Consider the following 20143-nt stretch of genomic DNA (forward strand, 5'->3'; position numbering starts at 1 on the left):
TCTTCCATTATGCAATCGACGTTCCTTGATCAATAAAGAATATCAGTGTATTATCTCGCACAGAGTTTGTTTATTGACTACAGCTTTTGTATTCCTTGACCTCTGATCGGACTCTTATCTTAGTTTTTAAGTGTGTTTTACTGACTATCGTATGTAGGAACCAAAGATCATGATCTGAAGGTGTTACACAGAAAGTTGCCCCCAACATGGGAGGTGCAGCGGATACCAGTGGATTGCGGTAGTCGGCGAAAGATTATTTGAACACAACCCTATTTATTATTCTGTGCCGTTTTGATCCGATTTCAATCTAAAGACTGTAAATAGACTCCTTTCAACTCCACTGTCGAAAATCATCCAGAACAGACAAGAGTTTAAGCCACGGCGGAGCAAGTTGAGTGTCTATTTTTGTCTCCTGTCTTAAAAGCACAGTGTGTCAGTTCGTATGAAGCTTTTATTTCCATAAAGACTTGAATAATGTCAACGACATCGCTGGATAAAGAGCTGCAGGAGCGTCTGAGAGAGGCCAGTGCCATCGGAGACATTGAGGAGGTGAAGACTTTAGTGGAGAGCGGAGTCAACATCAACTCTCAGAATGAGATTAACGGATGGTGCGTATTAACAGTCAGCAGACAGCCTGCTTTATATTTCATTTTCGAGTCTATGCAGTTATATTAATCTTTTCTTAAACAGCAATTCGCCTTCGTTATTAAAATGACAGAGCTGCTGGGCATAGTTTATACTTGACAGTGAAGACACGGCTAGATATGTGACCCAAGGGGCACAGTGTCCCCCTTCTTAAAGGAATAGTTTACACAAAAATAAAAAAATTGCTGAAATGTAGCTACTTACTCCCAGGCCATTCAAGATGTAGAGGAGTTTGTTTCTTCATTGGAACAGATTGGGAAAAATTTAGCATTACATCACTTGTTCACCAATGGATGCTGTGCAGTGAATGGGTGCCGTCAGAATGAGAGTCCAAACAGCTGATAAAAACATTACAGTAATTTACATGAAAATGCGAATCCATAATAACATTTCCTCCCTATTGTCCTCTCACATCGAAGCACCGACATATATGTTTAGAACTGCTTTTTGATCTGTGCATATTTCTCTCCTGATTCAGACGATATGACTTTTTCACTGGAGAAAGCAGTATTACGGATAGACGACTTGTAATGGTTTGAAATTAAAAACATAATCTTCACATAATGTTGTGAAGATGTGGCTTTTCACTTCACTAGAGTCAGTGTCAGTTACTTGTAGATGATTGTGATGTTTTTATCAGCTGTTATTCTGACGGCACCCATTCACTGCTGAGCATCTGTTGGTGAGCAAGTGAAGTATGCTACATTTCTCCAAATCTGTTCTGATGAAGAAACAAACTCATCTACATCTTGAATGGCCTGAGAGTGATGAAGTTTTCATTTTGGCGTGAATACCTCACTGTACTATGCATCCTAAATTCTATGTGATATTAGTAATTTTCAATACTATTTAGGGCAGATAGGGTGGATAGTATGCACATTGCAGGGCCTCTCTCTTTTTCTGCAATATTATAATGGTTTCATTTTAATATGCAGAGGATGAACCAATAGTGTGAGTTTGGGGCGGGATTTTATGTGTTAGGCAGTTTTGAATTGCTAATCAACTCACTACCTTCTTGCACCTGATTGTTTTACATTGTATGTTACTTAACTCAGGTTTAAATGTGGCCTTAATAGGGTTTAAAATGCATCATCCCAGGGTCATGATGTAATGCAGAAAGCCGTTTATAATGTGCAGAGCAGGACCGAGGAAAGCAGAGTAGTTTATGAGTGCTGTAGATAAGCCCTTACCTTTCATCTAGCCTGGCAGCATTCCTGACATGCTTAATTAGACAGCCTGTCTTTAGGCTCTGTTTTCTCACTGCGGATATTTGTTGAGCAACTGAATTGAGGTGTTAGATTTGTTCTGACACTCATGCCAAGCCTTGACTGCTTTGTTTTAGTAATGCCTGAATGCATTCAAACTCATTTGACTGATGCACGTTGCATACCATGTTTAAGAAGTTCTGATGTCCCTTGTTCATTCAGGACGTGTTTGCATTGGGCCTGTAAAAGAAACCACAAACACATAGTGGCCTATCTGTTGAATGCCGGAGCCGACAAAGACATTCTAACAGCGAAAGAAGAGTTAGCCGTTCAACTCACTTCCAAGCCTGAAATCAGAAGACTGCTTGGAGGTATGTTTTCAGAAACACGTTAGGTGCTCGGATACTTTCTAAGCCCTCATATAAAGTCTAGATATTTACAGTCTATAGTCTAAATGTTGTGTTGATTGGTATATGTATACTAGAACAGGGTTTCTCAGCTTTGGCCCTCGAGGTCCACTTTCCTGCAGAGCTTAGCTCCAATCTTGGTTAAACTCACCAGCCTGTAACTTTCTAGTAATCCTGAAGCCCTTGATTATCTTGTTCGGGTGGGTTTAATAATTAGGGTTGGAGCTCGAGGGCCAAAGTTGGGAACCTCTGCACTGGAATATAAATGCGTGCGGATAGTAACCATTAATACTAATTGGGTATTAAATGTACAGACCTATACAAATACTCATGTTTATAAATTGATATACATTTGCATATCAAATCAAATGTCCTAAGTCTATTTTTGCGCAGTGCACAGTGTTTCAGTATCATATTGGTTGTCGACTAATGTTAGAGATTTTTATTTGACATTTTTATTCAGTGTTAACATGGTCAATTTACGATGCACTTTCCTGAGATAATAAATGTAAAAATAATAATAAAGATAACGAATTTTACAGAAGGTTCTTCAAACTTTGGTTTACATTTTATATTATTTAAATTTTTGTGATATTGTGATGCCACATTTGTAGCATTCAAAACTATTGTTTTTTTTAGTTTTTAATGTTTTATTTTAATTTTATTTTTTTAGAAAAAATATTACAGAATTTATCAGCCATACCATTATCAATTTTTATATTTTGCTTCATATTCGCATAGTATTAATTCTTGAAAACACTAAAATACATATTTGAAACCTTCCATCTTCCACTGTTTTGACATCTTGATCAACTTTTTAAAGCATTAGCTTAAAGTTAACCTTTACAAACACTACAAATTTAATAATATTGTTAAATGTAATGTTTAGCAAATCTTAAAACGAATATCCATTTTCATGTTGTATGAAATTCCTATTGAATTTAGTTTGTAGTGTTTTATTTTTTCAGATATTTAGACAAAATAATATAGAATTTAATACTGGCCCTCGATCCATCATTGGCCACAACAATTATCAATTTATTATAACATATGTGACCCTGGACCACAAAACCAGTCTCAAGTCGCTGGGGTATATTTGTAGCAATAGCCAACAATACATTGTATGGGTAAAAATTATAATTTTTTCTTTTATGCCAAAAATCATCAGTTCTGTGAAGATATTTTGTATTTTTCCTACTGTAAATATATTAAAACTTAATTTTTGATTAGTAATATGCACTCATATGCGATTTTCTCAATATTTAGATTTTTTTTACTCCCTCAGATTCCAGATTTTCAAATAGTTATATCTCTGCCAAATATTGTCCGAACCTAACAAACCATACATCAATGGAAAACTAATTTATTCTCATATAGATTTCAGATCCCAGTTTAAAAAAAATGATGACCCTTATGACTGGTTTTGTGGTCCAGTGTCACATATAATAATTTTTTGTACACTGCAATACACTAAAATGCAAAAAGAAAACAGAAAACCTTCCGTGTATGCTCATTAAGCACTTTAATGTCCTTACACTGTCACATTCATGCTTGTCGCTCCGTCTCCAGTGGAAGAGGAAGACATTCCTGAGGTGAAGGAACCAGAGCTGCCAATCATTCCAAACTATCTCTCCAACCCGCCCTTCCTGTACAGCAAGATGGATAGTGACAACCTGAGCATAGCACAGCGGAACGGCACCAACAATCATCCAGAGCCCCTGGAGTCAGAACCAGCGACTTTATCACCGACACAAGAGCAGCAGCTTCCGCCTCCGCATCAGCAGCCCAAGAGCCTTTACTCAGACAGCCAGAGCCAGCAGGAGTTACCCTACATCCCCGTGGTGGAGCAGAACGGCGTGGTGAATGGCGGCCTGCCCATGGAGCTCTCCTCAGAGACTCATCACACCAACCACTGCGAGTTTACACACCCTCATCCTATAGCACAGAACGGCCCAGTGTGTCCCACGCTTCCTTCTCCCAGCGGAAGCAGCGGCCAGCCGCAGGTCCCCAGCGCCAGCGTCACCCGGCAGCAGTCCATCCCGCAGCAGATCAACTGCTCCCAGCTCGGTGGATCCATGCCGGCCTTCCAGCCCTTCTTCTTCACCAGCACCTTTCCCGTTAACGTACAAGGTACAGTGAGGATTTGTTAGGAAACTTGAACTGAAGAGTATCTAAAGGCCCTTCCTTTCATATGATTCGATGCACCTCTGACCTCCACATGAAAAGCACTGCAGATAGCAACGCTGAAAGGCGATTTTATGAAGTTGCTAGATAGCAAGAAAGCAGATAGTGTGGGATACACTGTAAATAATGAAAATAGTGTAAGAAAATGAAAGTAACATTAATCTGTTACTTTAAATTGCTATAATTGTACTTTAATTTTTATATGAACTTCTAAAACTGTAGTTATAAAATTCAAATTTGTAATAAAATTATATATTTATACATTTTGTATAAATAAAGAAAAAAATATATACTTGCGCACATCATCAGCAAATCAGTAAGATTTTTAATCTTTAAACTTTTTAGTCTGTTATGCTCACCAAGGCTGCATTTATTTGATCAGAATTATTACAATTAAAATAAATTATTTTCTATTTTAATATTTTAAAATATAATTTATTCCTGTGATGCAAAGCTGAATTTTCGGCATCTTCACTCCAGTCTTCAGCATCACATGATAATATACTGATTTGCTGCTCTATAAATAAATGTTTAAAATGGTTGTGCTGCTGAATATTTTTGTGGAAACTGTTATGCTTTTTCCAGGAATCTTTGATGAATAGAAAGTTAAAAGAACAGAATTTATTTGAAATGGAAATCTAACATTAAAAATGTCTTTACTGTCACTTCAGATCAAGTTAATGCATCCTCACTAAACAAAAATATAAATTTCTTAAAAAAAAAAATCAAAATGACCTCAAACAGTAGTGTATTTTACTCAAAATCACAGCTGCTCGTTTACATTTAAGGCATTTTACATACATATTGACTCGTAAATTTGATCTTTCCAACACGACTTGAAGGCAGCGATAGATCTCCACTAACAAGTTTGTGAACTCTTTCTTTAAATGTACAAGCACTCAGACAGACCGGTTTGAGGAATTCAGAGAGATTCCTCAAGTCACAATCTCAGACTTGCCGTCTCTTCTCAGAGCTCGTCCTGAAGGTGCGCATCCAGAACACCAACGTCAGAGAGAACGACTTCATCGAGGTGGAGCTGGACCGGCAGGAGCTGACGTACCGCGCACTCCTCCGCGTGTGCTGCCGCGAGCTGGACATCAGCGCGGAGCACGTGGAGAAGATCCGCAAGCTGCCCAACACTATGCTCAGAAAGGTGAGGCCCGAGACTGTTAACAGCTAAGTTGAGTCTCACAGCCTACACAGGCAGCTGCCTTCTAAGGTAGCATCCTAACAGACAGTGATTGGGACGCTCTACATTAGCAGTACACAAATAGCAGCTCCACTTACAATTGAGCATTCAACCAGTTGAGCCTTAGCATGTTGATGTCAGACACATAAAAAATGGGTTTTTAATTCATTATAATTTATTTTACATTTAGTCATTTAGCAGACGCTTTTATCCAAAGCGACTAACAAATGAGGAATTTCATTATTTTAATCAGTAGTTGTTTTTATTATAACTTAATGCATTATTTTCAATTACAATAATTTGTTTTCATTGAGAGTTTTTGGTGTTTAATTGGAAAAATTACTATAATTTTTTCCCCAAATCTTGCAGCCCTAAAACTTAATTTACATGTCAGGAATAATATCTTAATGTGGAAACTTAAAGCCGTCATTTACTCACCCTCAAGTTGTTCCAAACATGTTTGTTTGTTTCTTTCTTCTGTTGAACACAAAAGAAGATATTTTTTGAAGAATTGTTTATTTTTCAAAGTTGACGGTAGCCATTGACTTCTGTAGTATTTTTAATTTTTTTGGGGGGAACTCTATGGAATTCAGTGGCTACTTTGAACTTTTTGGTTACTAACATTCCTCAAAATATGCTCCTTTGTGTTCAACAGAAGAAAGAAACTCATACAGGTTTGAAACAACTTCAGGGTGAGTAAATGATGAGAGAATTTTACACTTTCTATGTGAACTATCCCTTGAATTAATTTGATTTAAAAAAACAAATCTTTTGTGTTCCCCTAATATTTGTATTCTGTTGTATCCATCTAAAAGCAATAAAACATTTGAAGCTGTGCTAGATTTATAAATATTATTATAGGTAAGGAATGTTGTTGGGCATGACAACAGAGTTTTGCATTGTCATCCTGGTGGCAGTATTGTTGTTTGATCTTGCACTTGAATGAATACAAAGACCACACTTCCTGCACAAATGCATATTTCTAGCTGTTGGTGGAGGAATGGGGATTTGGATCTGTTCCTCATGGTTTAGTTTTGGCCTCTTAGTCATCTTGATGCTACATAAAAGTGACATTCTGTTTGGTTGAGCAAGATCCTCTCCTGTTTAAGCATGTCTGCAGCTACAGACGAGGTTTGTTGAGCTGGTAAATCTGAGCTGTGCTTTTTAACATTGAGTAGAATGCAAAAAGAGCGACAAACTTGATTCTAATGGCTAAAATCTGACAACTTCTGGCCATTTTTTAATATATATCTGCAGACACTAGTGGAGTTGAGTTTTTAGTGTTTTTAAACAGAAAATGATGGGTACAAAAGCCTCAGGCAAGAATTCTTCAACAGCGCACTGAGCTGAACAGCCCTACTGCATCATGGGAATGTCTCTGCTGCTATATCTAGTAGCGTTACTGTCATTTGCAGTCTCAAAATGGAGGGTACTTCAGATTATGGCTGCGCAATAGTGGTTAAATGGCTAATCTTGATTATTTAGCGCACAAATTATAATCACGGTTATTAATCATGATATTATCATTAATCATTTTAGAAATTTCTTTTTAGATTGTCAGAATTATTGCACATTCACAAGCACCAATGTCAGTAAATGCATGGTTTATTTTGCCTAATCAAGCTTTGATGCATAATATTTTAATTATATTATATCTTATAAATAAACACTGTTTACATAAAAACAAGAGGCTTGCAGTGAATCAGTGAAATACCTAATATTAAAGGGATAGTTCACCCAAAAATGAAAATTACCCCATGATTTACTCACCCTCAAGCCATCCCAGGTGCATATGGCTTTCTTCTTTCAGACTAATTCAGTCAAAGTTATATTAAATGTCTTTGCTGTTCCAAGCTTTATAATGGCAGTGAATGGTGGTCAAGATTTTGAAGCCCAAAAACATGTCCATCCATCAAAAAAAGATGGCTCCGGGGTGTTAATATTGGCCTTCTGAATCAATGCATTTGTGTAAGAAAAATATCCAAATTTTATAACTCGTAATCTCTAGCTTCACGAGAGTGGCGTTCCAGCGGATGACGTAGGTGTAGCGTAGTTTACTATTAAAACAAAGTGAATTTATTCACTATTTATTACACTTAAGGCTTCCTGACAGGTTTGAATGCAGCAAATGGCCACATGAAAAGAAGAAAAACTGATACACACTTTCATCTGAGCGAAATATTACGGTGGAGCTGGGCAGAAATGTATCCATTTAAGAGAAAAGTTCTGGCATCTGGCAACCACATGCTTTAAGCTTATATATACAGCCCTATTCCAGATCATTCAACACTACATCTGTCTAAATGTATGCATGTTCTTTTAACAGGATAAAGACGTGGCACGGCTACAGGATTTCCAGGAATTGGAGGTGGTGCTGGAGAAAACCGAAGGCTTGTCTCTGTTCTCCGGAGGTCAGGGAGGTCTGACCGACAGGCCCTGCTACAACATGAAGGCCTCCAGGCTCACCTACTAGCTTCACATTACAGACTCAGAGAGGTTTATCTGGGACCTGCTTCTTGAAATCCCAAACACATTTCAGATCCCAAAATATGCTCCCGTGTTGGGTTGGTAAACGGTTCATACAAGATGTTAGCCTTATTCCTCCTCTCCTTCATTAACAGATGTATCTTTAGTGCCTCCTCCTCCATTGTAACCATAGATAGCTTGTTCTACGGGTTTGACTTGCTCCGGGGTGGATGGGGTTTGCGATTTGAATCTTCAAATCCATTCAGCTCACGACTGGACTTTTGCATACTGTCAGGCCGCGGGGCGTTCAGATCCGTCCCACTGCCTTGCCTTCATATCGGGTCACTGTGTGAGAGTAGGCATTTCATCATACATCCAACAACACTGTCCTATCGCAAGAGGTCTGTCCAACATGCTGGCCAATCAGTTGTTTAGTGGTTTATATGCCTGCATTGATTGGAGGAAGCCACGCTAATTTCATACCAATGCTTTGAAATCAAAAAATGTTTTGTTTGCCAGACAACTCTCTGTGCACTTTACCAAAACCTTGCCATTATGAGGGAAGCGTCCTTTATATTTAACCCTTGAGAATTCAGTGCTGTATTTTGAATGCTGTTCTATCAGTCACTGTAAGCCAAATAACTCGTTCTATAAACTAGCATGGACTGTTTGGAGTCGATCGGCCTCGTGTATGAACGCAAAATGTCCTTGTTTCTCTTTAACTTCACGATGTAGCAAAAGATTTCTTGGTTTTCCCCTAGGAGGAGCTGAATTGGAGATGCGTAATAGGATATTTAACCACTGAGAGCTTCCAGTCAGCATCATATTGACTTCTCTTGAGTGCTTAGTTCTCACATCTTTGAGAAGCAGGATCTGTGTTCAAGATATAGAGGTAATAGTAGTGCCATTTTACTAAACACTTCGCTGCATTGTTGATTATGAACATAAAATAAATTTCTGGTCGCATTTTTGGTGGGGAATGCTTGAGGTTAGGTTTAGAAGCGGCGCATAAACACTACTTTGTTGTAAATTAGCTTTTTGACTTGATAGAGTTTGTGTTACTGTGAGAAGAATTTCTAAAGATTTGTCTTACGAATTGTTTTTAGTTTTCTCTGAGGGTTTGACTGTCTAACCAAGCATACGATCATTAAACATTTGTTAACAATATGCTACTATTGTTGAGATGTAACATTAGCCCCTTGGAAAGACACTGATAAATTATTGACATTACGGTTTTTTTGTTTGTTTGTTTTTTAATGTGCAGTTTTTAGTATTATATAATACTAGAATCTGGGGATTAAAAGAAGTATTATACACTTCAGTTGAAATGATTTCTGTTCTTTCATTTGTTCTCAATTAACTAAAAGACAGCTGGGAAGCCATTTACAGGAGTTTCTTTGCTTTTTATTTTATTTTTTTGTGTGTGTGGTTAACATGAATGACCGTTTACAGCATATATTAACCTAGATTAATGTGATTTAAATAAAAATATAAAAATTTTAAATTATTAATTCACACACACACACACACACACACACACATATATATATATATATATATATATATATATATAATTAAAATGCATTACTATATATATATATATATTGTTATATGTATTGCATTTAAACAATATTTATTACATTTATAAGTTTTTTCTTATTTAAAACATTTAAAAACTTTTATAATGTTTTATGCAGTACAGTTACAGTATAACTGTTAATGTGATTTTTAACCCTTTGAAGTCAAATACAGCTTGACTTGCAACGTTTGAATATTTCATACATTCTCAGTACTCTAATACAACAAGAACAGTGTGTTTTTGTGGTGTTTTCTAAAAAGACTTCTTTGAACAAACAAGGGACAAAAGGTGAGTGGGTTCAAATGCACATGCCTTGAACATGTCTTTCTTTAGGTTTAACAAAGAAAAAAACCCAGTGCAGCATGCCATTGCTGAAGTTTGCCAATAGAGGACAGGCTTCGTCTTGTAGAAATGAGCCTCCAGACAGCTAATGCTCTCTGTAGGAGGAAGGAAGTGTTTCCACTCTATTAAACTCTTCTGTAGGCTCCACACAGCATATCAGAATTTGCTGGACTGGACTACATGGACTCACCAGCAACTAGGATGCCAAATTTAGCTTTGGATCAGAGGTTGAGAAGAAATATGTTTTCACTAGTTTGAAAAATTCAGAAACTAATATAGTGCAGAAGAATTGAGAATAAATAAAACGGCTTGCTAGATTTGCATTTAAGTGTCTCATTTAAATTGCAAATATCAAATTGGCTATAGGGGTTTTGGTCATGCTCATGGAAGTACAAAGAAGGAGAAGTTGCCAAGAGCTTTCATAAATCTTAAGATTTAATGCAGACGATGTTCTCGGTTTGAGAAGTAGGGTGTGAATAGTTCTCTCAAAGTCAGTTGTACTGAAAAAAATGCTTATGTTTCTGAAAAATAATAAAATATTCTTTGCAAGATTGGTGTCATATTGTACCGAAACCCTGATGGAAGTTTCATTTCAACTTGTGAATTTGTTTTGCATCAACCTATATGAGAAATCGGGGACTAAATCGGTTCACCAACTGCCCTTTGACCTCTTTCACTCAGTTGTACATTTTAAAGGAAACGCTATAGATCACGCAAGCATGCAGGCCTCTCGAGACAACGGGAAATTACAGAGGAAATTACACTACAATCCTTGTATTTGTGCAGGAACTAAAAAAATGTGTTTTTTATCCATTGTAACTAGTATCCGAAGAAATGCATATAAACAACTGTGGTCGTATTAAAATTACGAAATGTGGAAAGTTCCTGAAGATACAGTGTTCTCAGCTTGGTTATCTTTTTATGTTTTCATACCACATCACATAGTTTGCCCCTTATGGTGAAACTAGCATGAGACCTCGCTCAGTTGTCAGTAAACACCTGCCTTCTCAGTGGGTCTGTCTCAAAACCAGACATCCAGCTGCATGTGGCAAACTCTGCTGATCAGGGAACAGCTGTCTCATATTAACCTCAACTAATCGCCATTATAAGACAAAATGATGAACTGTGTGTGGGTGTGGATATATGTTTATTAATTATTTGTAACTATATATATATTACAAAATATTAGCTGTTAAATATATACATAATTATGTTTTTTGATTATTAAGTATATATAATTTTATTTTCGTTAAAATACATACAAAACTGAATTTCTGCACATTACAAAAGCTATCTGTGTGTGTGTGTGTGTGTGTACATACAGTGCCCTCCACTAATATTGGCACCCTTGATAAATATGAGCAAAGGCGGCTGTGAAAATAAATCTGCATTGTTTATCCTTTTGATCTTTCATTCCAAAAATTCACAAAATTCTAACCTGTCATTGAAGTCAAACAATTGAAAGCGGGGAGAAAATCTCATGATGAAATAAATGTTTTTCTCCAATGAATATTGGCCACAATTATTGGCACCCCTAGAAATTCTTATGAGTAAAATATCTCTGAAGTATATTCCATTCATATTTACATTTTTTAGCACACAAGGGTGATTATGAACATAACATTGTCCTGCCATGACTTCCAGCTCCACAGGATTATAAATATGAGGAACACAAAGGTCAAATTCCCTTTATCATCCATCACAAGGAGTAAAACCTAAGAATATAGTTCTGATGTGCAGAACAAGATTGTTGAGCATCACAAAATAGAAAGTGGCTGTAAGAAAAGAGCTAAAGCATTGAAAATCCACATTTACACCATCAGGGTAATAATTAAGAGGTTCCTATCAACTAAAGATGTTAAATATCTGCCTGGAAGAGGACGTGTGTCTATATCGTCCTAATGCACGGTGAGAAGGACAGTTTGAGTGACCAAAGACTCTCCAAGGACCACAGCTGGAGAATTGTAGAGATTAGTTGAGTCTTGGGGTCAGAAACCTAAAAAAACATATCAAACATCACCTACATCACCACATATTGTTCAGGAGGGTTTCAAGGAAAATTCTTCTCGCTCATCCAAAAACAAACTCCAGCATATTCAGTTGTCAGACACGACTGGAACTTCAAATGGCATTGGCTTCTATGGTCAGATGAAACTAAAAAAAGAGCTTTTTGGCAGCAAACCCACCAGATGAGTTTAGTACAAACAGGGATAAAAAAGTACCCCATGTTCACGGTTAAATATACTGCTGGATCTTTAATGTTGTGGGCCTGTTTTTCTGCTGGAGGTCCTGAACATCTTGTTCAGATGCATGGCATCATGGATTCTCTCAAATATCAACAGATAAAAAATCTAAACCTGACTGCCTCTGTTAGAAATCTTATAACGGGCCGTGTTTGGATCTTCCACCAGGACAACAATCCAAAACAAACATCAAAATAAACACAAAAATGGGTCACTGAGCACTGGTGACTGAATCTTTTACCATGGCTGTCCCTGTCCTCTGACCTGAACCCTACAGAAAATGAGTGAGGTGAACTGAAGAGAAGAAGTACTAACATGGAGCTGTGAATCTGAAGAATCTGGAGAAATTCTGGATGAAGGAATGGTCTCTGATCTCTTATCAGGTGTTCTCCAAACTCTTCAGGCATTATAGGAGAAAACTCAGAGCTGTTACCCTGGGAAAAAGATGTTGCATAAACTGGATGCCAATAATTGTGGCCAACATGAACTAGAGAAAGCATTTATTTCACAATGAGATTCCCCCCCCCCCACTTTCAATTGTTTTTGGAATTTTGTGAATTTTTTGAATGAAAGATAAAAAGGATAAACAATGCAGATTTATTTTCACAGCCACCTTTGCTCAGATTTACCAAGGGTGCCAATATTAATGGAGGGCACTGTACATACAGTGTCAGTATACACACAAATATAGATAGATAGATAGATAGATAGATAGATAGATAGATAGATAGATAGATAGATAGATAGATAGATAGATAGATAGATAGATAGATAGATAGATACTTCCTAATACTTCCATCTTTTACTTCCTAATTGTGGCTTTTTTTTTTTTTTACATAGTGGATATTTTGCCCTAAACACAGTAAGTCTGACGCAAATTATTATTATTTTTTTTAATGAAAACAGATAGCATGTGTCCTCCAGATGTAGCAACACACACTCTGCACCTCGGGAGCGCAGCACCTCTTGCATAAGAACAGCCTGCTGTGTTGAGAATCGACAGTGACATTGAATCACTGGTCACCCTGCTGTGTGTGTGTGGAGGCAGCTCGTTTCTAGAAAGAACTTTTAAAATAAAGCTCAGCTGAGTGTTGCTAACTCTTTTGTGTGCGAGTTAAATGATATAATGAGCTTATGAGAGGTAATAACATGTTGATTATTTTTTATGACCCTTCCTGCGGGTGGGGAGCCCCAGCATACAGACAGCGTTAATACCTTTCAGAAAGCTCATAAGTTCACACAAAAGATTCAGCTTTCAGTGGAAGTGCCATTAAATCAGTCCTCTGCTGCGGTGCATTGATTTAGTGCAGGTGGTACATGTTTTTATAAATTAAAACGGAAACAGCTGCACATTTCTGTCATATTGCACTATAGTGTGTTATTCTCAAAATATCAAACTGTTCTGGATGGACTTGTGAATTCACAGTCATATGTGACCCTGGAGCACAAAACCAGTCATAAGTCGCAGGGGTATATTTGTAGCAATAGCCAACGATACATTGTATTCATGTCTTTATGCCAAAAATCATTAGGGTATTAAGTAAACATAATGTTCCATGAATATATTTTGTAAATTTCCTACCATAAATATATAAAGACTTATTTATGTTATTTATATAGTTAGTGATTTATATAGTTATTGCTTTTGTTTCATTGAAATTATTTCAGTTTCTTTTCATTCTCTTAGAAATGATCATATATTTTTAATCATTTAATGTTTTTTTGTGAGAGAGTTGTGACTCTCTTATTTTATCTGCTCTTGATGACACTATGTAGGGAGACTAAAAACACTGTAAGCCAGTTTCATATGCAGTCTGGTGTTTATTGCTGACAGCACTGGTTGTATGTTTGAACCACATGACCTCTACTCTGTACCCTCACAGCTGGAGGTAACGTTCCCATGTCTACTAAAGTCAGATGGGACACAGACTAACTTTTGGGGGAATATGTTCCTGGCGGCAATGTGTTTATTGGTATTATAAGACTGAAGACTTTTCAAATTCATGTTTACTAACATGTGGCAGTCAGATATTATGTATGTTCAAATTATAATATAGTTACACTACCATTAAGTGTACATTTAGTGGTCAGTAAGACTTTTAAAAAAGAAAATACTACTTTTATTTAGCAAGGCTGTATTTCAAACAAATGCTGTTCTTTTGAACTGTATTAAAGTTTCTTTACTGTATTCTTTGGTGCCATAATGATGGGAAATATAGTTTTGTTAAGCTATACTGTAACAATTCTAACTATTTTCACAATTACAAAGAAAGAAAACAGATTTGAATTAAATGTTACATTTTAAAGTACAAAGACTGAAATAGTATGTTCTCGTATATAATCTTTGTTTTATTTACAACTTTGAAAATATTTTAATATTTTATATAAATATATATCAATATTTTAAGTAAATAAGTAGTATATGTTTCCGTATCTGGCAAGTTTTAGCTGTATTATTAATTAACCATACATTAAATGCCATACAAAAGAAATTTACTGTGACCAGTGTGGGTTAAGTTACTCTAAAAAAGTAATTAATTACTAGCTGCTAATTACATCTTCAATGGTCTACATTTTAACATTAGATGTTAGATTTTGATGTTAAATCCACTACTGTTTTATATAGAATTGTTCTATACAGTTTTTAATGCAATTACATCAGAAGTAACTGTAATTAAATTACAGAAAAATAAAGAGTAATCCCTTTACTATCAAAGGAAAACGTAATTAAATTACAGTACTTAGTAATGCATTACACTCAACACTGGGTGTAACCAGTTCCAACTAGTTAGTTCACAATTCTTTAATTAATTAAGCATTCAACTCCGACTGTCGGGGTTTTAAAGAAAGTTTCCCTCTCGTAATTCCAACTTTATAGTGCATTCAAGTGTACTCAGTTTACATCATTTTGATATGATTTGAACATGCAAAGCGGCGAGTGTGGCAATGTTTATCTTTGCATACTGCTACATATGCTAGGCTACTTCAAAAGAAACTGAGTGGCCAGTTTTCAGCGTACACTGCGCAGTGTGCACTATGCAGTAGACACCAGCTGTCCATTCCAAACATAGCCGACGACGACTTCTTGTTGGGTAGTGAAGAGTTAAAAGGTGCTCTGGTGCGTCACGCAGGTGCCTCACGCGTCTTAAATTTCAAAGACATTCGAGAAGTTAGCGCACCCTTCACTGTGCGACACAACATTAGCAAAAAAGAGTAGTTAGGCTTTGTTTACAAGTATATGAAATGTTTAGTAATAGGGTTGAACACGCAACCTCTAATCCCCCGGCGCTGATGAGCGTCGCGCGCGCATCGACCTCTCCTCCACTCCACAAACCTCTTGAACGGATCACACGCCCTCCACTTTAGCCGGGGTCCCCACTTACTCGTGCCCTGTTTTACGCACAGGGAAGTAACTGCGTAGGTTTTTGACCCCTGGGACGTTTTCTTCTTCGAAAGGACTTTTTATCGCGTGGATATGTGGTGGATGCTGTTTCCCAGATGGATCTGGTTTTTGTTTGGACAGTTCTGCGTCTTGCGTTTGGACTCGCGCGCCAGAGCGATGCCAATGACCCTGTCCAAAGTGGTTTATTCTCACGCGGGAATGTGTCCCAACGAGATGAACCCCAACCTGTGGGTGGATGCCATGAGCACCTGCACCCGTGAGTGCGAGTCCGACCAGGTGAAGTTAAGCTGCTCCATTACAACATCTCTCTGTTTGTATCATGTGGCTATAAATGAAAAAAGTCCCTTGGTAACTATTGTTTTAAATATTAGCACTAAAATATAGTTTTGCGGTTTCTAGTTTTCGTACTATTATGAGACTACGGTTTCGTGGCATTTGCCACTGTCTAAAACATTGGTAATTTTAATTTATTAATTTGTAATTTAGATTTGTAACGACAGCATTTTGGAAGAAACTATGGTTAGCATTGTATATTTTAACAAATTTACCAGGGTAACCATAGTTTTACGCCGAAGTACCATAGTTGCTATAATTCTTCTCAGCCTATAGTAAAACTGTGGTGAAAAGTAACAGAGACTATATTATAAAACATGTTGTTTGATACAAAAGGAAAGATGACATATTATTTTTAAATTATTTTGTGATTTTACTGTAGCAACAAATAGGTGTTTGGCTGTACGATAAAAAGTATTTCATGTTCACATATTAAAATAATATAATGTTAATATTATAAAATAGCATGTTTTTTCTGAACACTAAAAATCAGGTTTTTTTTTTTTTGAATTTATTAATCCAGATGTTATTAAATGTAGCAAATTGACTTTGATTTGCTACAAGACCAGAAAATGTCTAAAATGTCTGCATATCTTTTATGAATGTATTTTGTTCTCATTGTCTGAATTCAGTAAAAACTTTAGCCTTTACCCTATGCTAACATTGAAAAAAAAAAATGTGTGTAGGACTTCTAACAGTCCTACATTTTCAGACATGCTAATAACTTCCACAAACTTTGGGCACACTCCTAATGAGCCTTTTTTGTTCCTTCAGGACTGTGAGCCATTCGAAAAATGCTGTCCAAATGTTTGCGGACACAAGAGCTGTGTGGCTGCCCGCTACGTGGACATTAAGGGCAGTAAAGGTCCAGTGGGGATGCCCAAAGGGGTCACCTGTGACAAATTCATGTGTACCCAGCAGGGTTCAGAGTGTGAAATCTGGGACGGACAGCCGGTGTGCAAGTGCCGGGACCGTTGCGGAAGGGAACCCTATTTCACATGCGCCTCGGATGGCATGACCTACTACAACAAGTGCTACATGGATGCCGAGGCCTGTACCAGGGGCGTCACCCTCACCGAAGTAACCTGCAGGTACCACTTTAGCTTGTCCAACACCAGTCCTCTTCCAGCGGTGACCACCGCTCGGCCCACCACCGCCCATCTTGAGACCACACCCATGGACGTTCAACGTCCCATCATGGTCAGCAACCCAGCACACCACTTTGTGTTCGTGGGCGAAACAGCCAGCTTCCTCTGTGAGGTCACAGGAAAACCGAAGCCGGCGATTACATGGGAAAAGCAGATCGAAGGTAAAGAGAACACTATAATGCAACCCAACCATGTGCAAGGAAACATAGTAGTTACTAACATCGCCCAGTTGGTCATATACAACGCCCAGCTCCAGGATGCCGGCATCTACACCTGCACTGCCACAAACCAGGGTGGATCTGTGCAAGCCCATTTCCCGCTCTCTGTGGTCCCCAGGGAGCAGAGCAAACCGGAGCCGGTCATGAATTCCACACGCTTACCTGCCGAGGAGTGTCTAAAAACACCCGATTTGGGTGACTGTGGAGAGGAGAGCATTAAGTGGTACTACGAAGCCAAGCGCAACAATTGCTTTACCTTCACCTACAGCCAGTGCAATAAAAACCGAAACCATTTCGATACCTACGAGTTGTGCATGCTCTCCTGTGGAGCGGAGCTTGCTGCTCCTTGCTCCCTGCCTAGTGTACAAGGTCCCTGCAAGGCTTACAAACCACGCTGGGCTTACAGCCACGCGCTCAAGAAATGCCAGTCGTTTGTTTATGGAGGCTGCGGAGGCAATGAGAACAATTTCGAGAGCAAGGAAGCCTGTGAGGAGATGTGCCCCTTCCCCAAGACTCACAACTGCAAGCCGTGCAAACCCCGGCAGAAGATGGTCCCGAGCTTCTGCAAGAGCGACTTTGTGGTTTTGGGACGTATTTCGGAGTTGACCGAGGACCACGACTCCGGCCACGCGCTCATCACTGTGGAGGAGATCTTGAAGGACGAGAAGATGGGGCTACGGTTCTTCGGGCAAGAACCTCTGGAGGTGACGCTGCTCAACATGGACTGGAACTGTCCCTGTCCGAACATAACGAGAGCTGAGGGACAGATGATCATCATGGGGGACGTTCACAACGGCATGGCCGTGCTGCAGCCCGACAGCTTCGTGGCCACTTCTAGTGTGCGGCGTGTTCGCAAGCTCCGTGAGGTTATCAACAAAAAGACTTGCGATGTTTTGAAGGAGTTCAGCAGCACAAAGTACTAGGGCGCTTATGTTATCTGAATCTCTGGACATCCTAAACTGGGGGCGTCAAATCCTGCTCCTGAAGGGCCACTTTCCTGCAAAGTTAGCTAGAGTGAAACTCTGCTAAAGGTGGACCTCCAAGAGCAGGATTGGACCCCCCTGTCCCAAACCAACGTGCCTGCCTCTCACCTGCTTTTCTTCAGGAAGCAGACTCACAAACTTGACTTGTAGAATCTACAATCATATGTCGTGCTTCCGCCGCAGCATGGAGCTGCTTATCCATGGACAGATAAAATATGTGGATTACACTGTGTGAATGACACATAGACGTACATATATACTAGATGATTTCATGTGAAAGTATTACCTTATTTACATCTACGTGTTGTAGTGTGAGTCCATTTATTTTAGTTTGACTAAAAAGCCACAGATGTTGTATTAAACCAGACTCTTTCTACCTGTCTCAGAACAAATGCCTTGCAGGCAGTCGCTGAACTTGAACCTTCAGTGGAAACAGGTGGTTAAACGTTACTAACCTAAAACTTTATTTATACTTCATGAAGATTTTATTAAAGCTGAAGTGTGTCAAGTCAAAATAAGCCTATAATAAGGAATCTTAGCATGAAGCGGCAGTTCTTGTTTTTATATTGATTCCCTGGAAAAGTGTAAACAGAACTGCACATTGCTAGTTTGAGCAGCCCGGGCATATTAAAGGGATAGTTCACCCAAAAATGAAAATTCTATCTTTAGGTGCAGACTTTTAATGAAATCTATGAGCTTTCTGACCCTGCATAGACAGCAACTCAACTAACACGTGACATCAATGGTTCAACTGTAATTTTATGAAGCTACAACAATACTTTGTGCACAAAGAAAACAAAATTAACAACTCTATTTAACAATTTCTTCTCTTATTTTTGTTTTCTTTGCGCACCAAAAGTATTCTTGTAGCTTCATAACATTGGACTACTTTACTGATGTCCTTACTACGTTTCTGGGTCTTGAATGTGTCTATGCAGGGTCAGAAAGCTCTCGGATTTCATCAAAAATACCTTAATTTGTGTTCAGAAGATGAACGAAGGTCTTACGGGTTTGGAACGACATGAGGATGAGTAATTAATGACAGAATTTTCATTTTTGGGTGAACTATCCCTTTAACATTGGTTTAGCTCTTTGTCCAGCCAAATTCTATCAATTTTGCTATTTCATTTGGTGGCGCAGAAATTACACACTTCACCTTTAATTATGAAGCCATGTCATTCTTAAGCGTAAAAAAATGACATGTTAAATACTCTTGCACCTTATTTTAATTCAGTTTTTTTTGTGCTGTAATCATTGTACTTTGTTTCCATGTATTTATGCTTTTACATTACTACCATAAATTGAAACAAAGGTAGTCCTATGTACGTGCTTTACAAAGTATGTTACGTGTTTTCTGTCAAACCATACAATGGCAAACGTATAATGAGATTATAACTATTATTTTATGAGCAGTTGAAAATGTATTAAAAGTTTATGGAACTACACCAGAGAGGCGATTAAAGACTTTTCCAATCAAATTCTGGGCTGTTCTTGTTGCGAAACGTTCCGCAAGTTGCAAGCTTGCATGGCTGTGGTTGTGGGGCTTCATGAGGCGTTTTTGAATGAGCTTTGATAAGGGGGACATACTTTATGATAGAGCAGCGACCCCATCCCGATGGATTCTATTGTCAGTCAGTCCTGGCCTCAGTTCTGGAACAGGTCACATTCCAGCTGTTCTTTGGTGGGAAGTGTTGCGGCTAAGGGGGATGGGGGGCCAGTCTGATCCCTTGTGTTGTGTCTGGGTCTGGGTCTGGGACTCTCTCCTCGGCTGCAGACCTTTCATGTGAGAACCTCCGCC

General features: G+C 38.3%; 3 protein-coding genes across 3 annotated transcripts in view; 2 read left to right on the top strand and 1 right to left on the bottom strand.

The window, feature by feature from the left end:
• rsad1 (radical S-adenosyl methionine domain containing 1) overlaps positions 1–20143 on the bottom strand; it is a 54346-nt gene that overhangs the window by 9738 nt on the left and 24465 nt on the right. The window lies entirely within an intron of this gene.
• ankrd40 (ankyrin repeat domain 40) lies at positions 164–9326 on the top strand. Its single transcript, XM_058771674.1, has 5 exons — positions 164–608; positions 2073–2221; positions 3827–4387; positions 5413–5594; positions 7957–9326. Exons 1-5 carry the CDS (start codon positions 475–477, stop codon positions 8101–8103), a joined length of 1173 nt encoding a protein of 390 aa, XP_058627657.1. The 5' UTR covers positions 164–474; the 3' UTR covers positions 8104–9326.
• Positions 15194–19812, top strand: wfikkn2a (info WAP, follistatin/kazal, immunoglobulin, kunitz and netrin domain containing 2a). Its single transcript, XM_058771671.1, has 2 exons — positions 15194–15939; positions 16771–19812. The coding sequence occupies exons 1-2, from the start codon at positions 15736–15738 to the stop codon at positions 18283–18285; spliced, it is 1719 nt and encodes a 572-aa protein (XP_058627654.1). The 5' UTR covers positions 15194–15735; the 3' UTR covers positions 18286–19812.

The sequence above is a fragment of the Onychostoma macrolepis genome, chromosome 03 (genome assembly GCF_012432095.1).
Source record: "Onychostoma macrolepis isolate SWU-2019 chromosome 03, ASM1243209v1, whole genome shotgun sequence".
Taxonomy (NCBI): Eukaryota; Metazoa; Chordata; class Actinopteri; order Cypriniformes; family Cyprinidae; genus Onychostoma; species Onychostoma macrolepis.